General features: G+C 35.9%; 1 protein-coding gene across 1 annotated transcript; it reads left to right on the forward strand.

Annotated features, from left to right (window-relative positions):
- The first annotated feature begins 69 nt into the window (after positions 1–69).
- Positions 70–13,779, forward strand: LOC128996307 (V-type proton ATPase subunit C). Its single transcript, XM_054421548.1, has 10 exons — positions 70–208; positions 1,263–1,399; positions 3,786–3,939; positions 7,422–7,608; positions 8,266–8,364; positions 9,014–9,175; positions 9,592–9,685; positions 9,855–9,952; positions 10,651–10,789; positions 11,817–13,779. The coding sequence occupies exons 2-10, from the start codon at positions 1,268–1,270 to the stop codon at positions 11,916–11,918; spliced, it is 1,167 nt and encodes a 388-aa protein (XP_054277523.1). The 5' UTR covers positions 70–208; positions 1,263–1,267; the 3' UTR covers positions 11,919–13,779.
- The last annotated feature ends 687 nt before the right edge of the window (positions 13,780–14,466 follow it).

Consider the following 14,466-nt stretch of genomic DNA (forward strand, 5'->3'; position numbering starts at 1 on the left):
ATCAGTAAAAGTCAAATGTCAAACAAAGTCAGCTGATTCGTGCTTATTGTCACCACCAGACAGCTCTTCGAATCACGTGAAAAGTAATGGCAAGGTCTTGATCTCAGCCCTCCTATTGAAGTTTGTTGATCTGTTGTTTTATTAAATCCGCCAAATTATCACCTTTAACATTAAATAACTTTGGTACCCTCTACAGCTACATTTCCAGGTAATTCTAGAAGTGTATATTTTATTTTTAACCACAAAACCAGCCTACAATTAAGTTATCACTTTAACCTACTTCCAAGCCAAACCCTTTTAAAATGGGTAAAATCTTAGTTTTATCTTAATAATTGCTCTTTTGGCTTACGATTTATGTAAAGCAGATACGTGATCGCCACTCTTATAAAATACGAGGTCTATAATCAATATTCTTATAATTTTTACTAGGCCTAGACCAAGATGTCAAACAGAGAAGCCTTGTTTTTGGCTTTAGGCCTAGCCTACTATTAATCGTTTAGTCTACCTGCTGTATAAATACAAGCAAATGTTAGTAAAATTTAATCAGCCTCACAATGGCTGTTCCAAGGTTTGTTGATCCTAAAATTGTGTTGTTTGTCAAATTAGTTATACACCCTACTTATCTGTGTATCTTAAATTTATCAAATTAAATCTAGATGAGCGACTATCCTATTATGTCGGTCCATTTGTTAAAAGCCTAGTTAACACCATCTTTAAGAAAATACATTTACTTAGGGCCCAGCAGGCCTAAGTATAAGTTATCATGTTGTTCTAACATTTAACATGTAACTTATCTAAATGTAGGCTTCTGTTACTGTTAAATGTTTTATCTCTTCCTGGAAACATCCATTTCAACTAAGAAGCAATCTTTGTTCTGGTTGTGTAGGTAGCCTAATGCTTTCTTCTAAAAGTAAGTAAAAGAGTGCCTTTAACTGGATTAGTAAAAACGTAGATGGCTCTGTTGTGATGAATAATAGCTTATAGCCTATGAGTTGAAAATTATATCAAACCAGTTCAACCACATCTTGTTAAGTACGGTAGCTACTAAGATAAATGCAGGCTGATTGGATTTTATCCTATCTGTGCCGCCTTAAGTTAGGGGTATGACGATTCTTAACTTACATTTTAACAAAGGCAATAACAACCTTTTACTAGCTAGCTAGCCTTCCATGCTTGGCAATATTAACCCAACTAAAATTATTTAAAATAATTATATTAATGATATTCTTTATTTCCCTTATTTATATTACAACAATTTCTAGTGACCATGACGGAGTATTGGCTCATTTCGGCCCCGGGTGACAAGACCTGCCAACAAACCTGGGAAACATTAAACAGTGTAACCAGCAAGCAGAACAGCTTGTCTACCAACTACAAGTTCCACATCCCGGACTTAAAGGTTGGCAGAAAAAAACACAAAAATCTTAATAGTTAGGCCTGTGTCTCGTTTTTTTAGTTTAAAACCTTCACTACCGATTGGCGCTTATATGCGCTGGTAGAGCAATCAAAATGACCGACCCTAATATTGGACATCACTGATAGACTGTAGGTAGTAAATTGGTCCGTAACTTAGCTCAGACCGGAAATAAAAACCTTTAATAAAAAATTTAATCAATTGATATGCAATATTCTTGCTTACAACAAACTTTTACTTCTACTAAATTGCTTTTATTTACATATTTTTGACGAATTTAAAAAACAGTATAGGTATGTGAGCCGTCGGTCTTTAGCAAAAGTGTACCTATGATAAAATTTTACCATGGACCGATTGTCACATATTTTTGTGCCATAAATCCAACGCTGTAAGAACCTACTAAAAAACACAACTGTTGAGAACAAACATACACACAGCATAACTTCAACTTTACTGAGAAACACGTGGTAGGCCTACAGCTATGTTTCAGCATGTGGGAGCAAATACAATAAAAACGTAAACAGGTGTACTGTACCAACTTACCAATCATCAACTCCGGCGACCAAGCATACCATATGTGTCTCATATATGGCCCTAAAGACGGATATAAAATTTCAAGGCATAGAAATGGACCGATACGATCTGAGATGTATTTCAAAATAAGCCAGGGACACTGGCACACATGTGGTACGTAGGTCTATTGGATTGACCCGAGCAGCGCACAATTGGGACGGCCGTCTGTGGTGAAGTTGTTGTGGCACATAGGTGGGACAGTTGGTCTATACAGGGTGTCCGAGAAAGAACTCCCGAGCTTTGAAAATATCTCATGATAGTATTAAATGGATGAGTAATGATCCTTTGGTGCTGTAGAGTTGGTGCTCTGTAAGTTTTAGTTTGTATGTTGGCAATAAGTTTGTTACACCTGTTTGACCTTGAGCGTAGTTTTGCCACACACGGTATCCAGTGCTCAGCGCTGTCAGTGCAGTGGCTAATCCGCAGCAGAAAGCACAATTTGTTATTTGGTTAGTGGAAACAAATTCCGTTACTACTGTGCAGTGCAATTTTAGGCGTTAAATCAGGTAATGCACCTGATTATTTTAATTTACACACTAATCACTTAATATTATTTTATTTTATTTATAATTTGTTATATTTTATCTATTTTATTTGACTATTTAATACACCTTAACTTTGATTTAATTACCTTTCATTTAATGTTTCAGTATTGTAACTTATTGCACAATAAATAAATAAATCAAAACTAGGGAGTTCTTTTTCAGACACACCCGGTATTTATGTAATTTTTTAACATGTGGGTAGCGACGTAGCGAACATATTAAGTTAATATTTCCCAACCTATGCAGAGGGCATTGTAGTAAGTTATGACGGGTTCTTTAGTTAGATGGGTTCTAAGTATGAATATTATATGTCAGGGATTTTGGCCTTGTAGGTCAGTCTTAGTCGTCAGCCTATTGGCATCTGTGTATATTTAACAAGACGTTAGAACAAAGATATGCCTAGGCCTATAAGATTATTTTCCTCGTTCAACATAAAAACAAAACTAAGTGACTGACATGAAATTATAGAAAATAACTCAAGTTAAAAAGTGAAGAACTCTTAAACTTGGTGTTAAGAGTCCTTGGAGCCTAGAATTTCTTACTCATAAAAAATTAAAAAACTACAAAGACAATTTATAATCTCATAGTGCCGTAGATATTTAAAGTAAATCACTTTGGTACCTATTTGAACAATTATTATGAGATGGTAAACTGAAATAACTCTTCAGCTGCTGTGTAAATTAACTTTGCTCTTATGGCAGGCAAATTCAAGATGGCCGTTAGCCTCCATGGACTCCCTTGGAAAACAATTACTTACCTACAGAATTGAGCAGAATGGTACCATTTGCAGCTCTGTAGCTGATGTGTAGGCCTATGCTTTACTGCAAGTTTAGAAATTTTTGTTTATGATTGAATCTCTCACCTTCTGCAAGATAAGGTCAGTGATAAGTTTTTTGACCAGAAAAAACTTATCCGATGACGACGTTCATCGCCAGATGGCTGAAGGTTAGGGCCCTAATGTAATGTGAGTGAAGGTAAAATGTGGAAATGGGTTAGGGAGTGTAAAAATTACTGTGAAAACCGTTTTATTTTGTGACAAGTCTGGGTACCCACCAAAAACACAATTCCTTCTGAAATGGACATATTTACATTCCTTCTCAAACTAAACCAATTTCAGTCCTTTACCTTCACTGATGTCCTTGCAGCCGATATCTTTCTTGCAGACTAAGAACATACCACTGACCTTATCTCTCATGCGGCGGGCAATTCAAAAATTTAAAAAAATGTTCTAGTCACACATTTTCGTTTTACAGGTTGGTACACTTGACCAGCTTGTAGGATTATCCGATGATCTTGGAAAACTGGACAATTACGTGGACCAAGTAACCCACAAGGTTGCCAACTATCTGGGAGAAGTGCTGGAGGATAACAGAGACAAGCTGCATGAGAATCTTACTGCCAACAATGGTAGGCTCAACATACAGTGTTTTACCTTTACACACGGTTGGGTAGACGAGTTGGTTACATTGCTTGCCTATTAACTAGAAGGTAGCTGGGTTGATCTTGAGAAAAGACAGTATTGTATTGTCGGTTGGAAACTGGATCCAGCTGTCTTAGATCTTTGGGCTTTTAATAAATGCTTTTGGCTGAAGAAACAGCTGTTAGTCAAAACAAAGCTAACATCCATTTACCATTCATTCCCCAGTCATCTTAAAAAAATACACACCGTAGAGAGTCTTTGTTATACAAATATAAATCTAATTTACACCCCTTTATACTGCAGGCTTGTGGAAGAACTTGTAATTTATGTTTGATTTGGAATGCCGACCAAATTCCTTATTAAAAAAGTTTTACAATGAAATTCTCTAGGTTTAGGATAAGTTTTAAAAGGTTATCAACCACCATAGCTTTTGAAAGTCACAGATTGAGCAGTACATTGAAACAGACAATATCAATTGTTGGTCCAATTCCTATGTGCGCATCACACCATGTAACAGTAAAATATACAATTTTAAATTAAATGCATTGGCTCCATAGCATCACCTGATCCGTTTGCGACATTCACCTCTGTTTATATACATTTTAATACCATCCATGTCCGTAAGTCTTCACCACAGTCATCCTCCAGCCGTTCAATCCAAATTACCTTAGGGGGGGTCGGCCGGTCCTATCTTCCCCATGTTAAATATGCGCTTTTTAGGAACATTTTTCTCAAATACTAATAAAGATAGAATCTTACAATTTTTTTTATCTTTTTACTCATACTTTGAAGCATAATTTAAGTTGAAATCTTTTACTTAATCTGTAGGAATTTATTTTTATGATTTTTTTCAAAATTTTGTAAAAATAATTACGTTAAATTTAATTTTGTGCATATATTTGAAAATGTTACTTTTAATATTTTTGAAAACTATCAACTTATTTAATTCTTTGTGGCATGAGGAAGAAAACAAAAAAAAAATAACTTGATATCTTTTATAGTTCCTGAGAAAAATGTTCCTTAAGGTAAAAAAAACACGTTTCCGGGGAAACGCAAAGAAACAGCTTATTAGTAGGCCTAAACTAATAAAGTAAAACAAACCTACCTTTAATGCATTCCAGCACCATATGATGGGTTGTCTGGATCTTCCATGGCTTCATACTCATCCTCCAACCTCTTCTTAGCAATGGCGAGAGCTTTCCGGCATTTCTTTTCTATTTCTTGAAGACTTTTCTCGGCTTTTTTAATCCTAATCTCGTCCTGTTTTCTCATTTCCCGCACACACTTAGAACCAGGAACTACACCACATTTTTCTAAAATCAAGCACTTTACTATGTTTCCCATATTGTAACTTCCTATGGCTTCATATACTCCAAGGTTTAAGGTAGTCTTCATTACAAAAGTTGTCTTGGGAACGCGCGACCATATCACGTTATTTAGCGACTCGCTAGGATTTTGCGTCCCTCCATGAAGACACCGTCTCAACAGCTGGTCGTTTGACAAGTCTTTGAATATGGGTTTGATTGCCATCATGACTGACTTAGGCAGGTGAGTGTGGGCTTTATGGTCATAGGGGTTACCTTCAGCCATTGCTTTGTGGTATTTACACCATGTATCGCTTCCTTTTGGACACAAACCATGAGCGGGTGATTCGTTAGATGACATTAGATGAAAGTAGGTTGACCACACAGCTTGCTTCATTTTATCTAAACTGTCTGTGTTCCTTTGGATGGCTAAACCATAATAAGTCTGTATCTCATCAATAATAACATTTGTAAGCCGACCGCGGCCTCCGATAGTTTTTCCATCTTCAAGTATATTTTTACCCATCGAGGTTTTCAAGTTTCTAAGCCGGGTCCCCATTCTTTTCCTCATATGCCCAACACATTCCAACTTCTCAACTTGGCATTCTGGTCCATATGGGTTTTCTTTCTGTACAGTTGGAAAAGCTGCACTATCTCCATCTCCAAGATAATGTTTATACCTTACCCCTCTTGTGCGTTGCGATTCTAAAAACATATCTACGACACCTGCCACCTCCATATTTCCACTTGAACCATTATAATTGGCTTCACATCTGTCCATGTCATGCTCATATTCAACTCTTTTCTTACACCTACAAAACTTGCTCAAAATTCTTACATCTACAACTTTGCCTGTATTAGCAGCGATTGCTGATACAACACCATTCAGGGATTGATGGCCGCGACGCTGCCATGAACCGTCAAAAATAGCCGTAATATCTGAATCCCCATCATTTTCGACTACACTCTCCTCTGCAGCTTTGACCATTGATTCAGTGCAGACTTCCTTTGCAGCAGAACAAAGAAGCTTATTATAGCGTTTAAACGTTATAGGCCTAGGTAAATTCATAACGGCACATACTGTTTTCGCCGCCTGTTCCCCCTTCCCTATACATCGGAACGCATACACCGATCTTACATTTACCTCCATCCTTCCACCACCCAAATGTTCATTGTTTTTGGCAGATACCTCATACTTACAACTATTACACTTAATTATTACCGTAACACTTAGGCCAAGCCTATCACTTGTCAAAATTGATAGTGACCCACCGCACTTTCCACATACAGCGATATTTTCCAAGAGGTTTTCTAGCCTATTGAGATTAATAATGTCATTACATTTATCATCATCAGCATACTTATCATAAATACCCAAGTTCGAATGTACTTTTCTTTTTGAGGCACTTGATTTCCCTTCAGTTACTTCCTCATCAGAGCTAGGCCTAGAGTCAGACGAAGTAGAAGTAGATGGTCTAGGACAATCATCAGAACTTAGTGATATGTTCTGTTTTTGGACTCCATAGAATTGATGTTTCCACTTTTTTACTTTTAGTCTTGGCATTGTCACTCAGAATCAATAGCAAATTAAAAACTAAAAAAAACGTATTCACCACTCAAAAACTAAAACATAAGTTATTCACAACTCAAACAATGAGCTTCACAATATTTGTAAACATAACCACATCACAACATCAACAAACATTCTGATAGCTGAAAACAACTGCTGATTGTCTGCAGTAAACAGGGCTACCAACATAGAAAACTAAATTACTTCTACTTACCTAAAAGACGTACAGTAAAAAGTGCTGGAGTAGGCCTATTATAAGCGTAAAATAGAGTGGAAATGCGTGTGTAATGATTTGGTAAATTGCCCATAACTCCAAAAATATACAACATATTAAAAAAAGTAATATTCCGTTTTAAAGCTAATGAAATTTAAAACAAAAATAACACAAAAAATAAAAATCTAAAATTTTTACCCTAAAATCGGCCGAGCCCCCTTAGTGCAGTCATCTCTCAAATATAACTGTTGTCACTATCCTGTCCACCCATTAGCTCGGTGGTAGCATCTTGAGTTACTGAGTTAGTAAGCCGAACATTGCTGGTTGGAGACCAGCCACACACAATTTTCCTTGATAACTTACAACAATTTCTGTTTGTAGCGGATTTGCCGAGCTACATCACTCGGTTCCAGTGGGATATGGCCAAGTATCCGATCAAGCAGTCGTTGCGCAACATCGCAGATATCATCAGCAAGCAGGTCGGCCAGATAGACGCAGACCTCAAGACCAAGTCTACGGCTTACAACAATCTGAAGAGCAATCTGCAGAACATGGAGAAGAAGCAAACGTGAGTTTCTAAAGTAATTTCTTTCCTTTGGCATTTTGTTTTTGAAAGCATTTGAATACTTAATCGACATAACCTAGTAGGCATTGTAGTTGTAGGTTAGCTTTGATAGGGAAATAAGCAATCTAATTTCTCCTTCAGTTCAGCCCGTTTTGGCTTTGAAAAATTGCTGCTACATTCAAAGGGTTTGTGAGTTTTTTGTTAAGTTATAGTCTGTGTCGCACTGTGTGGATAACATTTTTGTTGTCTGCTTGATGTCCGCACAAGTTATATGCTTGATGTCCACACAAGTTAAATTTTACAGAGTTATTTCAAGATTCGGTAAAATTAAGTTAAGAAAACTTTCACTTACAACTACTTAAATGCAAGTATAGATTATAAAAAAGTGTGCCTCACATGTTGTGTGATAGTTGTAATAGAAGGAGATAAGCTTATAACAACTAAATTAGGGCATTTAACTGTATTTTAAAGCCATATACCTGATCCAATTAAATGATACTAAGCTGAACCGAAGAGGTTGTTTGTTGTAGGAATAACATTTATACAATAAATATATATCTAGATTATTTTAGGGTGCAATGGGAATATCTATAATTATTATTCATGTGATATCATAAATTTTAAATCAAACTTTTAAATCTTGTTTCAATATAATTTCAGTGGCAGTCTTCTCACACGTAACTTGGCTGATCTTGTGAAGAAGGAGCATTTTATTTTGGACTCTGAATACTTGACCACTCTGTTGGTTGTGGTCCCAAAGTAAGTAGCCTTACATATTTGTAACGAGCCTTTACTATGATGGCCGCTTACTATGATGCATTTACTTCTCATAGCTCCGTATCCGAGAGCCTAAATTCAATAGCCATAATTACTGTCTGACTTTTTAATTGATTTATTTATTGAACAATTTATATTCGTAGGATGATGGGTAGCGCTCACCCTAGAAGTACAGGTTATGTTAGGTTAGCCAGGCCATAGAACTACAGAAGCTACATAAAACACACAACGTGTTGTCCCATGGGAGACTTTTTAAAGTGTAGGCAAAATGCTATTAGACAATTTGTAAATTTAAATTAGTTGATGACCTCCTGTAGGCAGTGATGTAAAATTTCCACTGTGGGAACCATTATTCCTAACTTTAGGTTTTATGGAAAAGCAGAGTGGGAACGCCATTCCCACTACACCACTATCTACTTACTGTCTAACTACTTGCAGGCCTAGTGTCCACCAGCAACAGAAGGCAAAAGATAAACAGAAAAATTACTTTTTTAGTCGAGGGACTCTTTTCACCTTTTTTGAAATGTATTATCAGACCACTGATCACACTCAGTATTAGTATCTTGAATAGCAATGCCACATATTGATTTTAGTTATTTGTACCGTTTGTCTAACTTACGTTTTTTACCAGACCCATGTTTAACGACTGGAACCACCTTTACGAGAAGCTGACCGACATGATTGTGCCCCGGTCTAGTCAGCTGGTCAGTCAGGATAATGACTACGGCCTGTTCACCGTCACACTGTTCAAGAAAGTCGTCGACGAGTTCAAACATCACGCTCGAGAAAAAAAGTTAGTATGTTCAAGAAAACACTCTGTAGTAGCTGATGATATTAGTGTTATAGTAGCGTTGGCCTATAGCCTCAATTATTGATGGAGACATAGGTTGTATTATATAAAAAGTTTAAAATTTGTTCAAAGGGCTTGATAATGAATTGTTTGACCTTTTTTTAAGTTAGTGCCTAGTAAAAGGTTGTATTAGGTACAAGTATGTACTAGGCATAACTTTGTTGGGTTAAGTTCAGCTAGCTTACTTGAGGAAACTTGGGAGTCCAAGGGCTGACACATGAGGTTCACAAACATGTTATCTGTGTTATGCTGTATTACGTTTTGTGTTCCAGTTAAATTTTTCACTCTACTCTGCGCTAAATATATTCAAAGTACACCTTGTGGCAATCATAAAATTAAAGTATTTTGTAATTTCCTAGGTTTGTTGTTCGTGAATTCACCTACAATGAAGAGGAGCTCGCTGCTGGCAAGAATGAAATCACCAAACTCGTTACAGACAAGAAAAAACAGTTTGTAAGTTTGAAATATGATTTTTACATTTATCAGTTTGAAATGCCAACATTTTGTCTTTTTTATTTCACCATTTTGAACCTTAGAAACCGTTAATTCATTATTATCAATGTGAAGAACCGAGTGCAGGAGAATTTTTAATTTAATATTGAAAGAAATGCCAATTTTTCAGGGTCCCTTGGTGAGATGGCTCAAAGTGAACTTCAGTGAATGCTTCTGTGCTTGGATCCACATCAAAGCCCTGAGGGTGTTTGTCGAGTCAGTTTTAAGGTGAGTTGGTTTGTGTTCAATTAATTTGACGGATCATTCTAAAAATAATACAAGACTAAAATATTGTTACTTGATAGGCCTGCTTAACTAGTAAGACCCTTAGGCTGATAAATTTTGAATTTTTCAAAGTTTAACTATATCCCAACTGATATCCCCATGTTTCCTATGCTGAAGTTATTTTTTATAAGGTTAGGCCATATGCTTTATTAATATTTGTTTTTTTATAGGCCTACTGATGTTTTTATCAATGTCATAAATCAGTAGGTACCGTACTTAAAAATGTTACAAAATTAGGTTAAAATGTCGAACGTGCTTCTCCCGTTATAAGAAGGGAAATCCCATCTCGAAATTTTATGAGAAATAATATAATCCCGTCTTGTCTCGTCTTGAATTAAAAATCCAATCTCATCCATCCCTACTAACAAATAATATAACAAAAATGTCAGCAGTTTTTAAATTTAAAAAACTGCCAAAATCTTCAATTTTGAAACTTTGAAATCTTGAAACTCGTCGATCAAATCTCAAAACCAAAACTTTTCCAAACATTATTTTAGTAACAAAGCCACATAAGTAACCTCAATCATTCCGCACACATCTTCCATTCATATTTCGATCAAAATACAATTGCCTCCACATCTCAAAATAGTTAGAGATTTCTTGACTGTCCTGAACTGTTTGTTATGAAATATTTCTGACAGATACGGCTTGCCCGTGAACTTCCAAGCGATGCTGCTGCATCCCAACAAGAAGAACACTAAGAAGTTGAGAGATACTTTACAGCAACTCTATTATCACTTGGACTCAAGCGCTCAGCAGGGAGGACAGGCTGCACAAGATGTAAGTAGCAGATCTTAATGGGTTTTAAAAACTCTTAGGTAAATGCTTAGTAATAACGTAAAGTAACTCATCTTTAACGTTTTCAAGGTTAGTTTTCCTACAATATTTAGTTTCAGGTGGAGCTCAACCAGTGGATTTCAGGTAGCCCCCCCCCCCTTTAAAGTTTTAGTGAATAAAGGAGGATTTTGACATCTTAAATTAAAATTAACAGACAATTAAAACAGACAAATTACTATGTTTTATTTTTATTCTTATTTAGCTTTGCAATAATTTCATATCTGGGTAAGCCTAAATGTAGACATTGACTTTTTGATTCTGAATAAAACATCCCATCTATATGGACCAGCAGTAGCCAATTTTCTAAATTGAATCCAGTTGAAAAAGCCTATATTGTGCGCTACTGCCGAAGATTTTTAAAAAAATTGTTGTTCTCGAGTTTCAATTTTCAATCCTTATACTTAGATATGGCATAAAAGATAATGTGGCTTAAGAAAAGTTTTCCTTTCAATTTGGCTGGGTTACATTTTCCGTATTCAACAGGTATTGGTGATTGACTTCAGGCAACTGTCGGTGGCTCAATTATTCATCTATGTTTATCTTTACTCTAAAACTGGCTACAACTTTAACCACAGAGAAGTAAAATACAGAGGATACGTTCAATGGTACACTTAAGTGGTGTCTAGCACTAGTCGCTGGTTTATAGACAAAATTCTATTCATCGTCCCCTTCCGCTCTCCTTTTCCCCCTCACCATCACACACTACAGCGAAGACCCTGTGCATTACAACTGCCGTACAACAATGCTATGTGGCCATTGCTGTTGAGGCTCTTCCTTGCTCTGTACAAGTACATTTCTGCCCCAACATACCACAACTAAAAGCGCATGGTTGTCCCATAAGCTTGTTTTGTCTGTATCTTACTTCTCTGTGCTTTAACATGGAAATGGAAAGTCTACGTCACACCATTTATCAAAGATAAAGGCCTAAACTATGCAACTGCTTCTGATGACACTTGCACTTTCATTTCAGAGTGTGGATATTCCCGGCCTGGGTTTCGGCCAAGCAGACTACTACCCTTACGTCTATTACAAGATCAACATAGACATGATCGATACAAAGGCGTCTGTATAAACAGCTGACTACCTGCCCCTTAGTCGGAGTTGGAACGGGATTGGACATTCGGGCGTCTGACTTACCCCTCGAACTTGTACATTTGTGAATTATTTGCTACCCTCACATTCCTTTGGTGTAAAATAATTTTGAGTCTTGGCTGGTCAATATTTCTTTATAACAAATTCCTAAGTGTATAACTTATGGCACAAGGTCCTAGGTTTTAAGAATTTTTAGATTATAAATCGTGTCAATTCGGATGCCTTGTGTGGGGAATGAGGGAAAGGCTCCCAATAACACTGAGAGTCACTACTAGATTCCTGGGATATTACAATTAATCCTAAGGCAATCAATTGTTCAGAAGACTGTACGAAAAAAGCGATAGTGGTGGGGGAAGGGTTCTTGCACATCCCGCTGGCCACTCTAATTGACACGATCTATATAGCAGGGTTACATGAACAGGAAAGAGTCCAATTAGGCACAAAAACAAGAATATTTTACTATCATTGACAGTGTTTTCAGCAAAGGAAAGTTTGAGTTGGAAAGAAATGTATTCAAGCCCATGGTGGTCGGGAAAAATATTCCTTCCTTACTGTGTAAACTTTTTTGTTTCATGTGCCAAGACGAGACTCTTTCCTAAGCCTTCTATCCCAAGGAAAGTTCTAAAATTACAATATTTTTGTTAAGTACAAATCTTGAAAGTTTTTAAAAATTTGTATCAATTGTTTATCTTCCCTTTATGTCTAGAGTGCAGTCAGATGAACGGAAGTAATGTTAAGTGTTCCAAGATCAGAAGTTAATTGTATATTATGTAGAGTAGTGATTTAATTATTAGCCACTTCCAGTATTCATCTGTGTAGTCTTTGATGATAATAAAAAGGTTAAGCTTCTCAGAGGGGATACATGATCATCCAAGGTTATTGTAGCTGGTTTTTTTAAAGCACAAATTTGTAAAGAAATACCGTTGTTTAAACTGTTTTGATAAATTATATCCGATATATTTGAGAGTCAGTTTCTAAAATGGGATGTTTCACATAAGGTGAATTTTATGGTATGCGCTTATCCACTGCATGGTATTTTTTTCACTTAAAGTAACAAAAGAATTGAGTTTTCATTTGTAACGTGTCTTGAATCAATTGACAAGATTCTAATATTTTCTCTTTTTGGTTGGTGCCATTATAACATTCAGGCCACGAGATAGTCGTAGGCTTGATGCTGGAAATTTTGCAATTGCTATAGTATCAAGTTACCATAATGTGCGTAAGGAAAAATCTTAATATTAATGCACAGGTTGCATAACACTGCCCTGTTATAAGTTGCAATAAATACATTTCTGTGGCTATGTGTATGATTAAGCGTATAAAATCATGTTCATCCAGCTATTGGTGTCCGTCATTTGTCATGGGTTTATAATCGTTCATCTTAGCGAGCTCTTTAACTGTAAGGATTGTTAGTGTATGTTTAAAAAACATAATTCAGATAAGTTGACATTATATAAATATTTAAACTCAACGTTGTTAATAGAGTTACGGTTTGTTAGTTTAATGTGATGAAATTATAATTGTTGAATAAAAATATATATTGTATAAATTAGATTACCCGTGTGCAATCATACGCTAAACCTTTCAATTTTAGAGCAATAGTTTTATTAGAAAAATCTCTTTTCAAACGGATCTTAGTCTATTTGTTGAATGATCAAATGTAAAAATTATAAATATATTTTTTGACTGTTTTGTTTTAACTGTTTATTTTGTCGATTTGGTTTGTTTACTATTTACTACCACTGAGATAATGATTCACGGCTTGTATATGTGTATATAACATTCCAAAATGAAGTGTTATTGTGTATTATTGGTTCAATAAACTGTATGAAGAATGATAATTGGATTGGACTTAAGTAATACAGTGAAACCTTGATAGTTCTAAGGGATATCGATGTTGAACTATAGGGAGTAAATGAAGTTTAATATGCAGGAAAGTAAGAACGATAAAGAAATAACCCTAATTTATTAAATAGGTAGCCTACTAAAAAAGCTTAACAATTTCACTGTTCAATAGTTAAGTCTCAAGTCAACAATAAATGACAAATAAATTTAATGTTCAAGTCAACTTTCATTACAACAGTAACCATTAAATAACTTGACAAAATAGCTCAACCCGTGTCGAACTATTGAAGGTTTACTGTAGTAGTTTACCTTTCCTTATCTATATACTTATTTAATACACAAGCAGGTTTTTTGTGACAATTACTCCACCGAAACTACTGAACCGATTGACATGTTTTTGGTGTCATCGGACATGACACTGTAACATGAAGTTGTACAGGAAACTTTCTTTTTCCTACAGTCACCCGACAAAGTTGGCTTCCTTGTACTATTTATAGTACAGAAAGCTGCTAATTGCTGCATATTTATACTTTGCCGTACGGTTTATACTTTGCCGTACGGTTTATACTTTGCCGCACATCAGGATTCCAACGAAACAACACAAAACAGCGTGGTTCTATTATGCACGTAATCCGTGTACGCTTGGAAATAGGTTGGCAACACTTAAAGATAATTATACTATG

The sequence above is a fragment of the Macrosteles quadrilineatus genome, unplaced genomic scaffold, assembly GCF_028750875.1.
Source record: "Macrosteles quadrilineatus isolate MER2022 unplaced genomic scaffold, UCM_ALF_1.0 Scaffold_6__1_contigs__length_79288215, whole genome shotgun sequence".
Taxonomy (NCBI): Eukaryota; Metazoa; Arthropoda; class Insecta; order Hemiptera; family Cicadellidae; genus Macrosteles; species Macrosteles quadrilineatus.